At 42.2% G+C, this 20,985-nt stretch overlaps 1 protein-coding gene across 1 annotated transcript; it reads right to left on the bottom strand.

The window, feature by feature from the left end:
* Window positions 1–1,416: 1,416 nt before the first annotated feature.
* tmem182a (transmembrane protein 182a) lies at window positions 1,417–5,821 on the bottom strand. The gene is made up of 5 exons (XM_079881627.1): window positions 5,435–5,821; window positions 3,850–3,964; window positions 3,263–3,361; window positions 2,552–2,689; window positions 1,417–2,381 (listed from the first exon to the last, which is right to left on the bottom strand). The coding sequence occupies exons 1-5, from the start codon at window positions 5,576–5,578 to the stop codon at window positions 2,158–2,160; spliced, it is 720 nt and encodes a 239-aa protein (XP_079737753.1). The 5' UTR covers window positions 5,579–5,821; the 3' UTR covers window positions 1,417–2,157.
* Between the last annotated feature and the right edge of the window lie 15,164 nt (window positions 5,822–20,985).

Genomic DNA, 20,985 nt, shown 5'->3' with positions numbered 1-20,985 from the left:
TTTAGAACAATGCTTGCGTAGAACATCAGACAGCCAGGGTGCAAAGGGGATGGCCTGGATGAAAAGGGGCAGAAGTTGTCTATGCAAGATGTTAGAGTGGAGAAAAGAGCATCAGTAGCACTGTTAGTATCTCGTGATGAGAGCTGATTAGAGCGAGGAAGTGTAGATGAAACCAAAGAGGATAGGCGGCAGGGTGAGAGTGAACGTAGGTTATGCCAAAATGTGACATGGAGAAGTGCGTGTTGTGTCATGAACCAGGTTGAGGTTAAAAGTGAGGAGGAAGTGATCTGAGGTGTGCAGTGACCAGCAGCTGGTCAGTGGAGCAGTAGCGCGTTTAAATAAGGTCCAATTGGTTACCTTATTTGTGAGTAGCCACAGTAGACACTCACTTGAGGTCAAACAAGGCAAGTAGAGAGTGGAAGTCAGCAGCCAGTTTATCAGGTGATTATCAAGTTGTGCTTCCCTAAAGACTTACCATCCACTGCATCTTGATGTGCCGCTATGGCAGCCAGATACACGTTCAAGGTGGAAGGGGACATCTGGCCCTCCAACTTCTCCAAAACATTCCTAGAGTGTTCTTATTCAGTTCCCAAAAAATAACAAAATGTTAACATTAGGAGAACATTCTGTGTTTGCTGGGACAAAATAAGTTGTAAATTCTCTCTATTGATAGCTTATGATCAAGATTCCAAGATTTTAAAATTGGAATGAAATGGATCTGTTTTCTAAATGCATTGATATTATTGTAAACAATTCATCCATGTATACATTTTATTTTTTGTGACCTCAAATTTTTCAACAAAATCTGGCATATCTTGGTAGCCTGGCTCCGCCCTCCCACGTACTTCCGCTCAATTTTCATTTTTCTTCAGTACTCTGTCTGGGTTTGCAGTATATTCGTGGGTTTTCTCCAGCCAAATTTTTACCGGTCCAATCAGCAAACAGAGGGAGTGGCTGAGAACGATGACATTGAGGTTGTGCGCTAGTTTGAGTTGTAGGGTTACGTCATGACCAAACGTTAGCGATTGGTTATGGCAGATCCAGAGTGGCTCTGGGCAGATCCAATAGTTTTAAACTTCGGCAGAGTACCCGCCTTCAAGGAAGTTAATGCTTGTCAATGGAGAATGGCCAGACTCTCTGTACAAATGAAATGTACGAGAGTCTGGTAGGACCAGGCTAATATCTTGGCAAAAAAAATGACAGACTTCTCTCTTGTGAAGAATTCTAGACTTTTCAAATCATTCATTCTACTAAAACCATCCCTTTCTTACAATCAAACTCAAGCTTGCATTCAGAACTGCCTCGATCCAATCAACAACCAATGGATAGAACCAAATTTACGCCCTACATTTTTCTTTTTCGATTATCTGTTACATTCTTATGTACATCACAATACAGAAGAAAAGATGTCACTACTTCCATTTTATTGCAACTTTATTATAAAATGCACAGAATTTAATTTATTTTTTTAATTAAAGGTTTAATGAATCTTTTGAAATATTACATGTCAATTGTATGTGATAGCATAATATTATTTACAAAGCAAATATATATAGCAAATACATATATATATGTGCTATGGTGTGTGAACAAGCTGTTCAAGTAAAGCGTAAAGCTTTCAGGTCAGGGGGGTATTTCTACAAAGCTACAAAGCTAAAAAATCTGTCAATATATATTTATATGTTAAAGCCATTGGGGTGGAAAAAAAACTCTCAAGAAATTACCAGTAAATAAATAATCAAAATGCAAATTGGAAAATGTGTAAATTTATATTTAAGAAGGTTTAAGCAGGCAAAGAGAAGTATACCAGTATGTTTCGCTATTTGTCAGGCAACATACACCTATTTAAAATAATTTAACGTTTTGTGCAATACTATACTCACATAAACACTCACACATACATGAAGTGTTCCCAAACCATTCATGATCGATGTTTACAGTACTGCTCACAGCACACATGATGACCAAATACTGAAGCAACATTTGAAAAATTCGAAGGCAAATTCAAATCAAATTTATAATAACTGTACCCCAACCTATCATAAAGTCAATGCACACTCAGAGTTTAGAGCCCACACATGTTTTCTTCAGTGATAGATACTTAATGCATTTGGAACATACAATTTCATTGTTCCATTTCCAAACTATTCATGAGGTTCAGTTACAAAGATTTTGGACTGTACGGCCAATCACTAGGAAGAGAAGACCAGACAGAAGACAGAAGAACACACCCACTGGAGCAAACATGAAAGATAGGCCATAAGTTATATTGAGCTCAAACCCTGAGCACTTCTCTGACTGATATTCCTTATACAAGCTCATGACATCCAAAATATCTATCCAGATAACATACATCACAGTGACAGCGAGAAGGAAGAAACCTGGAGAAAAGAGACAGCATTGAGAGTTGGAGAAATAAAGAGTAACATGAAAGAGAGAGAGTGTAAAGGTAAATTAGATGTTTGTGAAATCTGTAATGCATTTTTCAGTACTGCACATGTCCAAGTGAGGAATAGATAAACCTTACGTCCTTATGAAATCTTTAACTTACCAGAAATGAGGTAGAGTCCACCTCCTGCTTTATAAAGGCGATGACTAGCAAATGGAGCTGCGCAAATGATAATGAAACCGCCAGCCACCACAGCGGCCACACCCACCAACATGGAGACGCTCCAGAAGCCTCTGTAGACTAAACAATCATGTTTCCAATTACAAACCAGAGGGAAAATGGTTCACAGTACAGTAGCTAATTTATTGATGATATTCAGTTAATAGCATTAAAGTTTACTCATGTGAACAGTAACACTATACACTACACAGAGACACTAATGTAGGCCTTTAAAAACAATGCCATATGCTGTTCACCACTCACAACCCATTTTACAGATTTTTTTTTTTTTTGTTACTTTGAATAATAACAATAAGTCAACAAAAAGAAAATGAGGAAAACAAATATGGTTGAATGAATGAATGAATGAGGCATTTATGCATTTAAATATGGTTCATTTTGATTTAATTTTGACAGCTAATGAAAAATTCAACAACCATTTAAAAACACAGCCAGATAATGATCTAGTCACAGTAATTTAGCTATGAAGTAAACTAATTATTTGAAGCAAAAAAATATTTTTTGTCCGATTGTAATTTAACACCATGTCAGCTACCATGGCTATTTTCATGGTGAGTACCGGGTTAAAATGTAGGAAAATAATATTAATAAAATAAAATAATATTAATAAAGTAAAGTAAAATAAAATCTTACTTATGGCAGACTGGTAGCTGGTAGTGTTGTAGCTCTTGTCAGGGAAAGGAAAGGGGAAAAGATATGCAGGTTTGCATACCCTTGCATGTGGCTGATTTTCTAAGGGAAAGACAATGAGAATTGCCATTAATTAGTGTGAGTTTTAAATCATTGTTTCAGTTAATATTCAGAAGTGTTGTGAAGAAGTTGTTTGCTGACTAAAATAACCTGAACACTTATTCCCTCTGTTTGAACCTTGTGTGGCCTTTCTGTAGGGCAACAGGTCAAACCCCTTTGATATTTGTGGCAAATACTCACCCAGAGCTTCACAAGAGGGCCAAATACCTTGTTCAGTGAGCAAGTCACTTTACACTTTCAAATATAAAGTAATGGTAGCAGTTTAAAATGTTCAATTCATTAAAACAGCAATTCTTACAGCATTTATTGTCCATTATTATGTCATGCTTATGCTAAACATATATAATTATATGTATAAATGAACATCAACCTATATAAATAAATACTGTAAAAGTTTGTGTGCTTGGAAAACCACAGAACATGTCTCTGAATGTCTATTGCTCTAAAGCAAATATAATAATCTCACTTACCAAACCAGAACTTCCACAGATTGTCATCATTCATGGTGTCATTAAAGGTACAGCGCCAAAAAAAGCCCTCATGATGAAAGGTAATGTTCTGGCCGTCACTAACTTGGTGCTGACCCTGGTTGACCACGAAATCACGAAGGAGCAGAGAGCAGAGGTCAGAGAGCAATGACCAACTGTTGCGCAGCCAGTAATATTACAATATTTAAAAACAGCTTAAAAACAAACACTTGCAATCTATGTATGGACACATCATGCTATTTATGTGTTTAGATGCACTTAACAAAAAGAATGTCAAGGACAGATTGGAATGGAGTGAAGCCAAATGATAGCTTGGACAACTTTAAACCAGTTAATGACCAACTAATGACCAGCCTGGCCATCTAGAAAACAGCTATCATGTTCCAAAACAGCTAATAGCAGGACTATTCAAGAGAAGTGTTCACTAGACCCCTCGGTCCGTTCAGGGACGTCCTTAGGATGGTGCAACTGGTGCAACGAGACCCCCACCCCAGAACGTGATCGTGAATGGGCCGAGGGGAAATCTTGGTAGGGCTTTGGTCCGTTCACGATCGCGTGCACCGCTCTAAGGACGGCTCTGATTAAGCCAATAACAAGTTCTAGGACTTCTAGTACATTATCAGAAGACATTAAGAAAGATGTAATTAATCCAGGCAACAACAAAAAATGGAGATAATTAAGAAATTTGCATTTAAGCACCACCAATCAAAATATAAACGGAATTAGTATGATGCATGAAAAAAGTTCAACCTCAAGCTTTCTAGACTTCCTGTTGGTGCCGTTGACATGTAAAGTTTGCGTAAGGGTCTTGAGAATCCACAAATTCTGCTTGCTCTTTTAAACTCCCTTTTCATCTGTTTTTTAGCCTCCACAAACACAAGCAGATCCAACACACTCTCATGGCAATTCGTAACTATTTTACATTTTGGCGAACTGGTAGTTAATTCGTATGAATTTTTATGATCTCATTTGTACGTTTCATACTCTCTTCTTACTCCCCACTGACGGTTAGGTTCACGCTTCATTTTTTCTCATTTTTTTTCTCTACGCCACCTCGTAAAATAGTTACTTTTTATTTTTCATTAGCTTGAGTCGGGAGCTTCTCACTTTTCCCTCCCAATCCTTAATGAGGGTAACGTAATTCATGTGTGACTCCTATGAATAGACACTGCACTGAGATTCCAGTTTGGTTATTTAATATTTAGTGTGGTATCAGACTGCAGCATGTGATAGCCTAAACTCAAGCTACACGGACGGAGACTGTAAATACTGACGAACAAGGATGTCATATGACTGTCATTGCTTAGAAAACAAATATGCCCATGATTGCTTCAGTATCTTGCTTCAGTAAGGATTAAAGAGTAGAAATATAGTTCAGTTTAGTTTCAATAAAAAAAGATGATACAAAAAAAGTCTGTAAAGAGAGCCATTTCATTTTTTTTTTTTTTTTTTTTTTTGATAGACTATCTCTAAATGTCTTCTGATAATAAGAATATTCATATCAATAAAATACTCGTCCATGCCAAACTTTTTCCTTATGCCCTAAAATGACTAAAACAACACCCACCTCCAAAGTACCCGGACCATTTGAATTTGGATTGCAGGTCTCTGCTGCCAAGAGCCAATAGTCCGTGCCAAAGGCCAAGAGAATGAACAGAGTTGCCAAGGCACCAAAGAGCCCAGCAAAAAATAGTGCCACATGTAACTTCATGATGACAATTTTGGAGCGCTTCTTTTTCAATTGTTTACTGCTTGTTAAATAGTCTCTCCTCCTTCCCACACGAAGTAGTCGCTGAAATTACGTAACTCCTCAATGTGTGTGATAAATAGTCCAGTTAAGCTCAGCAAGGTTTATAGTGTGCTATCTCAAATGGCTGTTCTAGTACTCTTCCTTGCTCCAGTATCTATGTATGTGAGTGTGTGTGTGTGTGTGTCAGTGTCCTCTCCCTTAACCAGAGCAGGACACTGGCATTGGGTGGGGAGTGGGTTTCATGACAGCACACCAGCGTAGAGCTGCCCATTGGGCTATTTTGGTCAGTTGAGTGAAGGTGCCTGCTGCCTCTCTCAGAGGAGTGGTTTAAGAATGGGATTTCAGGAGAGAGACGAGTGGACCAAAATATCCCCCTACAGGACAATCAGCTGAGGGAGGAATGAAAATGAAGACACTAGAGCCCAGCATTCCTAATGTCGGTCACAACCCTTACGAAAAAAAAAAGTCTACTTCAAGTTCATTTTATGGAGTATACTTGAGTAATGTTCTGGGGTGCTTCTCATTTCTTATTTGTGCATCCTCGTTTCCTTTCCTCGCTTCCTTTCCTCGCGTCTCAGCTCCTCCCCCTGTAGGATGCGAGGGAAGGAAAAGACACGAGGACGGAGGAATCGAATGTAACTTTTTTTTATACATTGGAATCCTTGATCACTCGAGCGTCACTTCATCGCGCCATCAGCAGCGCTCAAAGGATCTGCCCCTATGTTGTTGAAGTTTGTTTATTTAAGAAATTCATAATAAATAATAATAAAGCAAGATACCATGTTGAAATATGTGAGATGTGTGGTTTATATAAACTGCAAAGGTAAAGTATAAATTAAAATGATTCCGATGTGAAGGGGGAGGAGAATTTATACGTGTGTCACGTTTAAGTCGTTAAAACTCTTCCGCATAGGATACACCTGTGTATCCTCGCTTATGACTCCTCAGGAAGCCTCCTCACTCCTCGATCCTCGACTCCTCGCAGTGCATTTAGAGAATTGAGATGTCCTTCAAGATGGCTGAGCTCGATCGGTTTCCGGGTCATAGGATGGAGGACGGAGGAGAGAGGAGACGAGGAGGGATATTGAGAAGCACCCCAAGTATATTTTTAAGTATACTTTATGTAGTAAGTATACTAATGTCAATATGTACTAGTAGTAAACTTGTAAGTGTACTATTTTAATACCGCTTGGGACTAAATTGGCCCAATTGAAGTATATAAAAGTATATGTTTAAGTGTACTATAAGTGTAACAGTAGTAAACTTTAAGTGCACAACTAGTTCATAATTATGTTTCTCATTTGTACTGCAAGTGAACTTATGGGTATACTAGTAGTTTACTATTTTAATACTTGTAGCAACTTTGAAGTATACTCTCAGTAAACTACTAGTTTAGTAGTTTTATACTACAAGCTTTCTTTTAATGTACTCTCAGTAAACTACTAGTTTAGTAGTTCTCTTACGAGAGGTCTCTCGTATTGCGTAAGGTTAGCTTACGCATCGGGAAAGTCTTCTTTCTTCGAGATCTGAAGCCAAAAAATTATCCTTAATTTTGTATACATTGTCAACGCAGTGCAGCAGCCGACAGACCTAGGCAGGCTGTATAAGCGTGCTCATTGGCTGCTCGGCGGCAACTGCTTAAGCCTATCGGTGAGCGCTCTGAACGCGGCAACCAATGAGGGCGCTTCGCGCCCTCCGCACCCTTCTAACCGTCAGAATGGGTGTGGCCAGCGTGTATATATTCAGCGCTCATAGGCTAAAATTCTGATTTTCTTGTCTTCAGCGACGCTCTTCGCATCGCTGGATCTTGAGAGCCGCCGCCGTTGAAACCAGCGACCAGCAAGCTTAGGACAGCGCCTGAGGAAGCCGGCCGTCTTCGCCGCCTTCAGCCATCCGTGCCTGCTACGCTATCCGGCGACATATCCTTTACATTATTACTGTTTCTGTGTGTACTCTAAAAGAGCACGAGGCGTTTTTGTAAAAACGCCTCGTTTTTGCGGCTCGTGCCGCGCCCCGCTCAGCAACGGAGACCGCCACCTCTCTGCGCTCTCCGCCTGGGCCGCGGGCACGCCGCCACCGCACTCTCCGAGTGCGAAGAGCTTTCAATGTCGACCCTGCGGGCTCGACTTGAAGCTTTCGACCAAGCTGTCGCTCCGCCTGTCCCTGCCGAGCCGCGCAATAAGAAGCGCCGCTCGCAGCGACCACCGGAGACTGTTGTGACTGAGGAGCTCGCCGGAACCTCTCCCTCGAGCTCTCTCTCGCCCTCTCCCTCCCGGCCGCTCAACCGCCGGCTCTGCCCGCGCCGCCGCCGCGTCAGGAGATGAGGCGAATGTGATAGATACCCGTACTCTCCCTCTGTTCGAGCCGTGCAACTACGCCGCTCACAAGGGATGGCAGAAGCGGACGGTCTCGGAGCGAGTTTCCTCTCCCTCTCTTCGAGCCGCGCAAACTGAGCCGCTCACGAGGGATGGCAGGAGCGGACGGTCTCGGAGCGAGTTTCCTCTCCCTCTGTTCGAGCCGCGCAAACTGCGCCGCTCACAAGGGATGGCAGGAGCGGACGGTCTTGGAGCTCTCTTTACGTTACAAGAAAGCTACTCCGTCCTCGCGCGTCACTCACCGGTGAAAGGGGAACAGAGTGTTTTCGTCCCGCCGTGGCCTGGACTATAACCTCCATTCTCACACATTTCTCAGTCCCCTCTTAAGTTCAGGCGACTGGAATTGTTACTATTGCAGTATACGAGCCTGTTATAAATACACGCTCGCCTGCAAGCAAACGCCGTCACAAGACATGATGACGCTAACCGAGTACTAATGTATTCTCCCCTGTGGCTCAGTGGCGGAATCCTAGACTGTCAAGCTAGAGACCGGGGTTCGGTCCCCGCTCTCGCGACAGTTAAAGTTTATGCTGTTCGCTTCTCCGAGCTCGCGGCCAGTTTTTCTTACATACAGAAAACAAGCCCGCTCTCTCCCTCGTTGGGCCGCGCAGATTGCGCCGTTCAAGGGATGACAAAGCGGACGGTCACGAGCAGCGTTCAGCGTGCGCGCCTCACTCGCCGGCGAAAAGAGAAGAGAGTGTGTTAGTCTCGCTACGGCTGGACAACCGCCAATCCTCACACATTTCTCAGTCCCCTCTTAAGTTCAGGCGACTGGAAATATTACTATTGCAGTAAACGAGCCTGTTTTAAACACACGCACGCCTGCAAACAAACGCCGACGCAACACATGAGGTCGCTTTTTATATGCTCGCGCTAACTGAAAGCTTATGTGTTTTCCCCTGTGGCTCAGTGGCAGAATCATACGCTTTCATGCGAGAGATCCGCGTTCGATCCCAGCTCTCGGGGAAGATAAAAATTTATGCTGCTTGCTTCTCCGAGCTCGCGGCCAGTCTTTCTTACTTACAGAAAGCGAACCCGCCTCTCGCACCACACCTTCTCAGGGTGCTCGAGTATTTTTGAGCGTCTAAACACGAGAGAAGGAAAGACGGTTAAATCCCGCAGCCCTGCGGCTGGACCACCGTCGAAGCTTAACGCTCTGTCAGTCCCCGTTGCCACGGCTACTGCAGCTGTTTACCCCGCAGTCAACGAGCCGGTATCTACCCGCTCGCCTGCGCGCATCCGCCGTTCTCACGGCAACCCAGAAAAATTTCAAAAGAGCATATGTCTGGTTGCACGGCTGACGCCGTATGTGTTTCTAGTACAGTGAATGTGCCCACGTTCTGTGCTCACCCCTGTACACAAGCACTATACATCCCGTGTCTCTCACAGAGCCCACTCTCATGAAGCAGGCAAAAGCCGCTTTAGTGTTAAAAGTAGGTCACGTGTCCACTTCTCCGTGCCCACACCTACTCACTGCCCGCTCTGTCACACGGCCTCGCACGACCGGTCATGTTTTAAATGTAAGTCCTGTGCCCGCCCTCGAGCGCTCACACATACTAACTACATTTTCGCCCCGACGCCGACATCGCGCGTCGCGCCTCACACTATATGTTCCCCGTCCAAAGCCACCGGGACACTGTGTGTAAAACGGCCAGCTATCGCTACGTGCGATCCGCCGTATCTAACCACCAAGAGCGCGCGCGCCGCGCCCGCCCCTGAATGTAAGTCCTGTGCCCGCCCTCGAGCGCTCACACATACTAACGAACATTTTCGCCCCCGACGCCGCCATCGCGCGTCGCGCCTCACACTTTATGTTCCCCGTCTAAAGCCACCGGGACACTGTGTGTAAAACGGCCAGCTATCGCTGCGTGCGATCCGCCGTATCTAAGCACCAAGAGCGCGCGCGCCGCGCCCGCCCCTCCGTTTCGAGCTCTCGAGCCCGCGATGCGAGGCGATCGGAGCCCGGAGGCCATTCTGCCCCTGGCTGCACACGCAAAAGCGTGGGAAACTATTCCAGGCGCATCAGAACGGGTGCTAAGCACAGTAAAACAGGGCTATACTCTGCAGTTCGCTCGCCGCCCTCCGCGCTTTCAAGCGCGTATCGAGACCAGAGTGAATGGGGAAGTAGCACATCTACTTCGAGCAGAAATAGCTACACTTCTGTGCAAAAGGGCTATAGAACCGGTTTCCCCTTCCATGAGCGAGTCGGGCTTTTACAGCCGTTATTTCCTCGTTCCCAAGAAGGACGGAGCTCTCAGACCAATTTTGGATCTGAGACGTTTGAACAAGGCTCTTATGAGAAGACCGTTCAAAATGCTCACAACCAGACAAATTCTCGCGCAAATTCGCCCGAGGGACTGGTTTATATCTCTCGATCTAAAAGACGCGTGCTTTTCAGATCCTGATAATACCCCGTCACAGGCCATTCTTGAGATTCGCCTTCGACGGTCAGGTATATCAGTACACGGCCCGCCTGTCGACACAGCGCGCGCGCTGCATTCGACGCCTGGCCGCGTCCCTCCGGCCGGGCAGCACCGTACCTCTCAAAACATTTCAGAGGTTACTAGGTTGTATGGCCTCAGCCGCAGCAGTGCTTCGGCTGGGTCTTTTACGAATGCGCCCGCTACAACGCTGGCTGAATGCCCGAGTGCCTCACAGAGCATGGGCTTCCGGCAGTATCCGCATCAGAGTGACTCAGAGCTGCGTTTCAGCTCTGAAGCCCTGGTTAGCGGCCGACTGGTACCAGCGGGGAGTGACAATGGGAGCTATCTCACACCGCAAAGTTATCTCGACGGACGCTTCCACCTCAGGCTGGGGCGCTCTGTTCGAGGGCAAACCGGCTTTTGGCCTGTGGTCAGACCGGGAAAAATGCCTCCACATAAACTGTTTGGAGATGATAGCGGTCGAGAACGCGCTCAGGCGCTTCCTCCCATTCATACGGGATCACCATGTGCTAGTCCGCTCGGACAACACGTCCGTGGTATCCTATGTGAACCGACAGGGCGGTGTCAGATCCAGGAATCTGTGCAGGCTGACAGAACGCCTTCTCGTGTGGGCTTACCGCTCGCTGCGCTCGCTGAGAGCCGCGCACGTGCCGGGCCACCTGAATGTCGGTCCAGACAGACTGTCCAGGGACAACATTCCCCCGGGAGAATGGTCTCTGCACCCCCAGACAGTCCAGTTTCTCTGGCGCCTATTCGGCAGAGCGGAAATCGACCTCTTTGCGTCGAAAGACAATGCTCAATGCCCGAAGTTTTATTCGAAGAGCGAGGACGCGCTGTCCCAGACATGGCCCAGCCTCCCGCTGTATGCTTTTCCTCCGATCTCCCTGTTGCCACAGGTCATTTCGAGGATCAGAGAAACGCACCACTCAGTGCTGCTTATAGCCCCGCGATGGGAAAACCAAACTTGGTACCCAGAGCTAGTGAGGCTGTCGCACTCACCCCCATGGCCGATCCCGGTGAGAAAGGATCTCCTCTCCCAAGCCGGTGGATCGATCTGGCATCCCCATCCAGAGCGCTGGTCGCTGCATGCATGGGTGATCAACGGATACCCGTTGACCTGTCAGAAGGGGTCGTGAACACGATCACACAGTCGAGAGCCCCCTCCACGAGATGGCTCTACGCGTCTAAATGGTCGGTGTTTTCTAAATGGTGCGCTACTAAAAACTTGGATCCGCGCGCATGCGGGGTCCCGCGGGTGCTCTCCTTCTTACAAGAGCTGTTGGAAAAGGGCAGATCCCCTTCCACGCTCAAAGTATATGTGGCCGCTATTGCAGCGTTCGCTGAGACGACGCGCGGCCGGGCAATGGGAAGGAATGAGCTCATTATCCGCTTCCTCAGAGGAGCTAGACAGATGAATCCCCCGCGGCCCCCCTCGGTTCCCTCGTGGGATCTGTCCTTGGTCCTAGCGGCCCTAGAGGCTTTTCCCTTTGAACCGCTTGAATCCGCGGATCTAAAGTATCTGTCGCTTAAAACCGTTTTTCTGATAGCTCTGTCTTCAGTCAAACGAGTGGGTGATTTGCACGCGCTATCTGTTAGCCCTGCATGTCTTGAGTTCGGGCCGAATGACTCGAAAGTCATTCTCAGACCGAGACACGGTTACATCCCCAAAGCGATTGGAACCCCGTTTAGGGCACAAGTTATGTCCCTCTCGGCTCTGCCAGCATCCGACAGTGGGGACAGTGATAACCTCCTATGCCCTGTCCGGGCGCTGAGAGTTTACATCACGCGCTCCGCCGCTTTCAGGCGTTCAGAGCAGCTCTTTGTTTCCTTCGGCGGACGCACCAAGGGTCTTGCCGCCTCGAAACAGAGCTTGTCCAGGTGGACGCGATAGCAGCAGCTTATGCCTCCAGACACCTGCAGTGCCCTCTGGGCATCAGAGCCCACTCCACTAGAGGCATGGCCTCGTCGTGGGCCTGGTCCAGCGGAATTTCTAATCACGGTATTTGTATGGCGGCGGGCTGGGCCTCCCCATCAACATTCGTGAGGTTTTATAACCTGGAAGTTCCTGCCCTACAGGCAAAAATACTGTCAGCATAAGTGACATGTATGCTCTGCCCATTTCTCGTGTGCAGACTACGTTCATATGCTGGCGCTATTCTGGTACTATACTCAGGGTGAAGTGTTTGACTCAGACCGGCTGATCCGCTCTGTTTCCTATTTCCCGTTACGCGCTGTTGTCGGTGCTGGCCCGCGCTGCTGGCCGCCCGTATTATTCTCTGTCGCGCGGGAATTTTTCCCTTCATGTGAGACCGACTATGTCGTTTTTCTCCTACCCTTATGAGTGCTTATGTACTGTATGGGCTCGCTCTGCCGGCCCTACTGTTTGTACTGTTATATGTTTATAGACCGGCCGCGCCGCTCTATTTCATATGCTGCATGAAGTGCCTGTACTGCGCTGGCCCGTCTCTCCGACCGGCCACATTTCCCAGCAGAGTGTTTTCCCCGGTTTCCCTGGGATTCATGGGCTGGATGCTCGGCGCACACGGCGTTGACAAAGGGTTCCCGATGCGTAAGCTAACCTTACGCAATACGAGAGACCTCTCGTAAGAGAACGTACTCGGTTACTAATGTAACCTCGGTTCTCTCTAGAAGAGGGAACGAGTATTGCGTAACCTGCCGTGTCGCGCCACGAGCTTTTGTGCTTCAGACTGCGAAAACCAGAATTTTAGCCTATGAGCGCTGAATATATACACGCTGGCCACACCCATTCTGACGGTTAGAAGGGTGCGGAGGGCGCGAAGCGCCCTCATTGGTTGCCGCGTTCAGAGCGCTCACCGATAGGCTTAAGCAGTTGCTGCCGAGCAGCCAATGAGCACGCTTATACAGCCTGCCTAGGTCTGTCGGCTGCTGCACTGCGTTGACAATGTATACAAAATTAAGGATAATTTTTTGGCTTCAGATCTCGAAGAAAGAAGACTTTCCCGATGCGTAAGCTAACCTTACGCAATACTCGTTCCCTCTTCTAGAGAGAACCGAGGTTACATTAGTAACCGAGTACGTTTTATACTACAAATTCTCTTTAAGTGAACTTAACATCATGCTTATAGTTTACCATTTATATATTATTTTTACTCTTTTAGTGTACTCTCAGTGAACTACTAGTTTAGTAGTTTTATTCTACAAGTTTTCTTTAAGTGAACTTAACATTATACTTATAGTTTACTATTTATATACAATTTTTGCACTTGCAGTAGGCCTACAGTATACTACTATGTTCAAATGTTATTTTTTATACTTGAAAAATACCTTTAACTCTACTTTAATTTAAAAAAACATTTTATTAGCTTCATGCATCCTTTTTTATCAACACTCGAATGTCAGTAAGTTTCATAAAGAAAGGCAACATTTTGTTAAAATGTTGAGAAAATAGTTGAGAAAATCACATTTTTGTCAAAGACTACGCCTTGATCAGATTCAGAACGATGATCAAAACACAGGTGGAGTAGATCGAGTCCAACACCCCCAAAGCTTCACAGTCGTTTTCTCTTCATGGGTTAGGTCTACGCTTCATTTCATTTGGAAACATTAAGCAGTTTTGATTTACACGCTGTTTAATGTTTGATGATCACATTATTTTACATTTGAGTGAGCAATCTTCTATCACATGGTTCAGCTTCTTCTTCTCCTGTGTTTTGATCCAGAGATTCTGTACTAGAAGATGTGTCATAGCGCCCCCTACCGTATACCAGTGAAAACATGGATAGCTGGAAATTTCAGTCAATGGTGGGGGAAAGTTTAATTAAAGTAAATATGTACACTTCCAGTGAACTAGCCTACACAAAAATTCAGATACGCAGAATTAGAAACATATCTGTTTTATATCAACATTTTAATCAATATTTTCAAACAAAGTTTCATAAGACTGTATAAAAAAACGATGTAAAAAAAGTATATTTAATAGGCTATTCGATCAAAAGAGTTAACACAACTATAAGCCAAGTATACTTTGAATAATTAAAATTGTAAGTATATCTCGATCAAAAGATTGAGTACAAGTATAGGCCAAATATACTTGGACTTTTCTCTCAGTATAAGTCAAGTACACTTAAGTGTAATTAAGTATATTTTTGAGAAGTATATAAAATGTAGACTTGTTCTTTTTAGATGAAAAGAAGTATACTAATAGAACACTTGAATAAACTTATTTTCCATGCTTATTTTATTTACTCTATAAGCTATTCCACCCGAAAGTTTGTTACTATATAAAGCTGAACATGTTAGTTTATACGACAGTATGTAATATTATGTTTTTAAAAAAGTATTTAATAAGCTACTCAATCAAAATAGTAAACACAAGTACAAGCCAAGAATACTTAGAATACTTAATTATACTTTTAAGTATATCTCGATCAACAAGTATAGGCCAAATATACTTAGACTTTTCTGTCAGTAAGTCAAGTATACTTAAGTGCAATTTGAAGTATATTTCTGAGAAGTACATAAAGTATATTTCTGAGAAGTATATAAAAAGTAGACTGAAAGTATACTTTTTAATTTTTAGTTTAAAAGAAGTATACTAATAGAACACTTGAATAAACTTCTTTTTCGTAAGGGAAATCCCACCACCAACTGAAGTGATGTTATGAAATTAAGACGAATCCTGTATATCCATTTTCACATACCATACGGATATACATCTACATCCGTACTGTAAGTTTGGGGGGGCTGGGGGGGGTTTATTTATTTTTTTAAGAAATTAATATTCATCAAGAATGCATTAAATTGATCAAAAGTGACAGTGAATACAAAATAACGGATTCTCTGTCAAGAATCATCCAGGTAAATTTCAGTGAATTCAGCCAGAAAATAAAACTTGATCTTCAAAGATGGACTAACCTTCAGATCTCAATGCAAGCCAGAATCAGTACAGTCAAGATGAATATTCTACCACGCCTGAACTTCTTGTTCTTTATGATCCCATTCACACCACCTCCCAAATATTTTAGAGAGCTAAACTCTGCAGTATCTAGATGCGTGATAACCTATGAGGGTGAACTCGACAATCGACTACTGTGGACTTCGACCGAATACAGGAAGAAAATACAGGTACAGTATGTGCGCTGGCTGAAATAACATCATTTTTATTCATATCTTTCACATCTACTGCAGTCAGATTCACCGTGTTCACTCTGAAGGAATCACTCACATTGGCTGTGCACTTGTAATGACACATCAAGGATGTTAAGAGGCTAAAAGCAGGTTTAAAACTTGCCCCATTTAAGTCAACAGTTCATATTTTAAAAAGAGGATAACACGGTGTAGGCAACACCGATTTTTGTCGTTGTTCTCTGTACTGACAGCACTCCAAATGTACAAAAAAATTAGCTCAATGTTAAAATTGACCGGAGTTCTCCTTTAATTTTAAAGGGCACCTATTATGCAAAATTCACTTTTACATGGTGTTTGAACATAAATGTGTGTTGGCAGTGTGTGAGCAAAACCACCCTAGAATGATAAAAATCCACCCAGTAGTTTTTTTACTATCTCAATAAATCATAAGCACTGTCTCAGAACACCCTGTTCTAGATTTCCCTCATTGTGACGTAGAAATGAGCTAAGCCCCACCGACGTGATTTGATTGACATCTGGTTTTGGCATAGACCCCGCCCTCGGTGATCTGCATCCTCCATTGTTTCAACGACAGCCGGTAATGTCTCCTAAGAAGTGTGTTGTGGGATGTAAGAATGGACATACTAGTCTTCACTGACATCAGAGCCACTGAAAACGCAGCGGATGGATTTAATTTATGAAGAAAAGGCACCACTTAAACTTCCTAAATACAAGAATCATTTTCTGACTGACTGTTAACGAGGGTCAAAGTTAATCCTCAAGTGTGGATTGTTGCCTACTGTTCACGATCCAACGTCACCTCCAGAAAAAGTAAGTGTATTTTATGATTTTTGAGCAAATAGTCATTTCAATCGATGTCAGCCAGTTCAACAGCAAATGCGTCTAAAGCTATTTATTGTCGTCGTCATAGGATGTCTCAACAAACAACGTCAGACAGTTTTATGTCACGTAGGCATTTTTTTTTTGCAGCATTTACAAATGTAAATAAATTAAGGTCTGCTCTATCTCCACAGACAGTAGGCTATATAAACGTCTATCTCCCTCCCCTAGAAATAAATAAAAAAAATCGTTTGTACTTAGCAAACGTTATCACAGTAGTGTGTGTGTGTGTAGTTTCAAAAAATTGCACGAACGTTATCACAGTTCGTGTGTGTGTGTGTGTGTGTGTGTGTGTGTGTGTGTGTGTTGCACATCCATAATGGCAAAAGGGACGCGATTAAAACTTTGTAAGTACATAAATTCTCATTCGTGTTTATTCTGTACCGGAGTCTCTTCATCATCTGGGTCCAGCAGCAGGGCGGGGATATGCAGCTCATTTACATTTAAAGTGGTACACCACAAAACAGCTCTTTTTAAAACAGGCCCCAAAAATGACATTTTCAAATGGTTATAATAAATTAACTGTGGGGTATTTTGTGCTGAAACTTCACAAATGCATTCTGGGGACACCCAAGACCAATATTACATCTTCTAAAAAGGGGCATAATAGGTGCCCTTTAAAGACTATTCATCGTCTCTACTACACACCTTACAAGCGATATTGCATGAAACTTATACCCAATCCATACTGCAGTTTCTGTAACACTGACGCCACTGGTACATTTCTACATGTGTTTTGGGACTGTCCAATGATTCAGCCATTCTGGAAGTATGTGATTGTTATGTTACATGATCTCACAGGTCTATATTTGGATTTTGACCCCTGTTTACTATTATTTAATGATGATTCAAAGTACCAATTTTCTTTATGTGACAAAAGAGTGTTGATGGCAGTGTTCACAGATGCAAAAAAAGCTATTTTACAGCAGTGGATAACCCCAGATACAAACCTGAAGCAATTTTGGATAGTCTCATTTCATTATATGCCTTGAGTGTACAACTGCAAAGATCAATAAGGCAAAGACAACCACTGTGAACACCTGGATGAATATAGCCTCTGCCCTTAAAGAGCTTCTTTGAATAATACAGTCAATATGAGTTTGCTGCCAGTGTTTGTTAAGTGTGTTGTGTTCTGTGCGCATGTGTGTGTTTTTTATTTTACTTTATTTTATTTATATTCTCATCCGAATGCTCTCTCTGTATGATATGTGTTGTTCATTGATTGAAAATAAAAAATCATAATCACAAAAAAAAGTGACAGTGAATACATTTATAATTTTACAAAAGATTTATATTTCAAATAATTGTTTTTTTTTTTTAATTTTTTATAAATCTTTCTATTCATCAAAGAATCCGGAAGAAAAATCTATCATGGCTTCCACAAACATATTAAGCAGCACAACTGCTTAATACAAATCATCATATTATAATGATTTCTGAAGGACACTTAAGACTGGAGTAATGATGCTGGAAATTCAGCTTTGCCATCTCAAGAATCTCAAATCTCAAATTGCATTTTAAAATATATTAAAATAGAAAACAGTTATTTTAAATTGTAATAGTTCACAATATTACTGTATTTTTTATCAAATAAATGCCACCTAGATGAGCAAAAGAGGTTTCTTTCAAACATCCCAAACTTTAACTGCTTCCACTGTATCGTAGGACTTCAGATTCCACTTGAATATATAGATTGAAACTGTCAATACCTGGGAAAAATACAATATAAGCTCATTATATTTCAAGTGGGGCATTTTGCACTGAGCAGATAAACCTGTGACCAATTATCACTGTGCTGTGAATGAAGGCCAGAGCCACTGAAGTGGAAACAAGGCTGTCCAAAAGGGCTTTGCCTGAGAAGCCATCCTTAATTTAAGCTGGGTACGTGGAGGGATATTTAGGGATTAGACTCTAGAGATACAGGGAAAAACAATATGTAAGCTAAAATTAAAAATAATTGCAGCAGATGTCCATTGATGACTACAAGTGTTGGAAGTCTTTTCTGGTGTAGTAATGACTGTCTGTGGTGTTTCTGCACAGCAGAGCAGGGGCAGTTTCATAGAGTAGAGCTAAATTTATCTCGGCATCTTGTTATATACTGAGAAACAACAGTCCTTTTCATCTGCACAGAAAGAGTTAGTGCTATTTTAATGTCGATTCGGATTCATTGTTGTAATTTAAGCTGTTATATGTTCTGCTATACAGAATCAAAAGCATTCCTTTAGCCCAAGATGTGAGGACTACTTGAGTGGGTTCATGCGAGTGTATTTATGTAAACTGTCTTGGGAACATCACTGTATCAGCTGTACTGGGATGATCGAGTGTCATGGTTTCCCCAATTTCATATCCAATGCCGTAGAGGATTTGTAAACAAAATTTCAGAGGGCAGTTTAGCTCTAAAATGACCATGACATAAGCTTGGACTGAGTCATGCTCACCTGACACTATGTGAATAACGACAACAAGTACGCAGTCAAATTCAACAAAAAAGAAGAAAAGACTGTGAGGTTTGTATATCAAGGCAGTTTAAGGTTATGTGAGAAATATAAATAGGAGGTAACGCGAGTTCTCTAAGGCATGGCACCCACCCTCTCACCCACTTTAGAGAACCAACAGGTTGGCACAGCCTGACAAATATTAGGAAGACTGCCAGTAGATGGATCTCAAGCATTCAGAGTATAGAGTATTGTATACTGTATGCTACAAAATACAAAAAAGTAACACAATCTGTGCTACAATAAATAATATAATGGTACAATAAGAACTTTTATTAAATAACCAAGAACTACGCTGCCAATGATTTTTGTGATTAGACTAGAATATTTGAATATTTTATAGAATAGATGTATCGATCAGGCACAATATTAGAGAGAGAGAGAGATTTAAGTATTTTATTTAAAGCTGCAGTCTGTAACTTTTTTGGGTTAAAAAGTTATATATTTTAAAATAAAATAAATTTTTGAGCAAGTACATATCCAGCCAGTGTCAAAACTCTCTGCTTGCCTTAGCTCGATTCAAAATGGTAAGCTTGTAATAATGTTTTTAATTCGGTACTGGTGGATTTCCGCGGGAAATTTGAGCATGTCTTTGCGTCATTACGTCACATCTGTACACATAAAGAAGGTGTCCCAGGCAGCTAGTAGGCTATATTGCGTGAGGATGTTGGAGGTGGAGATTTATAGCCTTTTCTCACAGCACTTGATATCATTAAACTTATCAATTTGATGGCAGATCCAGAAAGGTTCAAACGACAATCACCAGTGACAACTGGAGATTCACCCGTTGTAAAATGCAAAAGACTTCGGACTTCGGATCACTACAGAAAAAAAGAGACTGCAACCGGGCTCATGCGAAAACAAGGATAAATATCGGAATGGCTTTTGAAAGGTAAAAATTAGATTATATTCCAGTTTTAAATATGCATCTGATTACAGATAGGCTACATGTGTTTGTATTTCAAAGGGAACCAGTTCTGAGGAACATTAATTTGTTGGTAAGACAATTAGAAATTAGACTGCGCAGAAATGGAAACTGAACTACAGGTAGCCCTAATACATATTACATGCAATGCTGATGTTTTTAACATTAACAATTTGAGAACAAAGTATAATTTGCACAGTTTGACGTGATATGATAAAGCAATCGTTAGATTTAATCAATGCAATTTACTGTAACACTTTTTTTTCCCCCTTAGTTGGTCAGAACAAAAGTGTAAAACAAAAGTTACTTACTTGTTCAGACGACATTTTCCGGTGAAAATTCTTATGTTGGTCATACTTCCAAAAAGTAGAATCTGTGATTCCGAATGACAGTTTCCACACCGGCACGGCGACTGACAGCCGCACATTCTCCTCAAAACATTGGATTTATCCACGCTGTGCCGTGCCGAAGCACAACCCACGTAAAGTTGATAATTCCGCGAATAACTGCAATTGCAGATTTCGAACAGAGAGGGCGACAAAGATGAAAAACTACGAACTGCAGCTTTAAAATAAGTTAATGTGTAAAAATAATAATTTAATAAATTGCTTAAATTATTTCATTGTTTTCTCACTTTGAGGTATCGACTCGATTCATAATCACTATACAGCAATATTTATCTTTTTCTAACCATGTCATACATAATAATAATAATATGTTATAAATAGTGCTGTCAAATCAATTAATCACGATTAATCACATCTAACATAAAGTTTTTGTTTACATAATTGGCTATTTGTGTGTATAGGTTACACTTTAATTTGATGGTCCCTTTTGAACATTCTTGCTACTACATATCAACTTATTCTAACCCTAACCCTACTAATACTCTGCTAACACTGTAATGAGAGTTAGTTGACATATGCAATGCTACTTATAGTCAACAGAATGTGTTAAAGGGACCATCAAAATAAAGTGAAACCTATAATTATATTTATATATTTTTTATGTGTGTGTGCACGTGTCTATGTACACAGTGAATAAATATATCTGTGTGTGTATTCACACAGACATACATGAATAAATAATATATAAATTATATATATATATTTATATTTAT

This window comes from Squalius cephalus (assembly GCF_949319135.1).
Source record: "Squalius cephalus genome assembly, chromosome: 9".
Lineage (NCBI taxonomy): Eukaryota > Metazoa > Chordata > Actinopteri > Cypriniformes > Leuciscidae > Squalius > Squalius cephalus.
The sequence above is the reverse complement of the archived record's forward strand: the minus strand, read 5'-3'. Positions and strand labels throughout refer to the sequence as shown.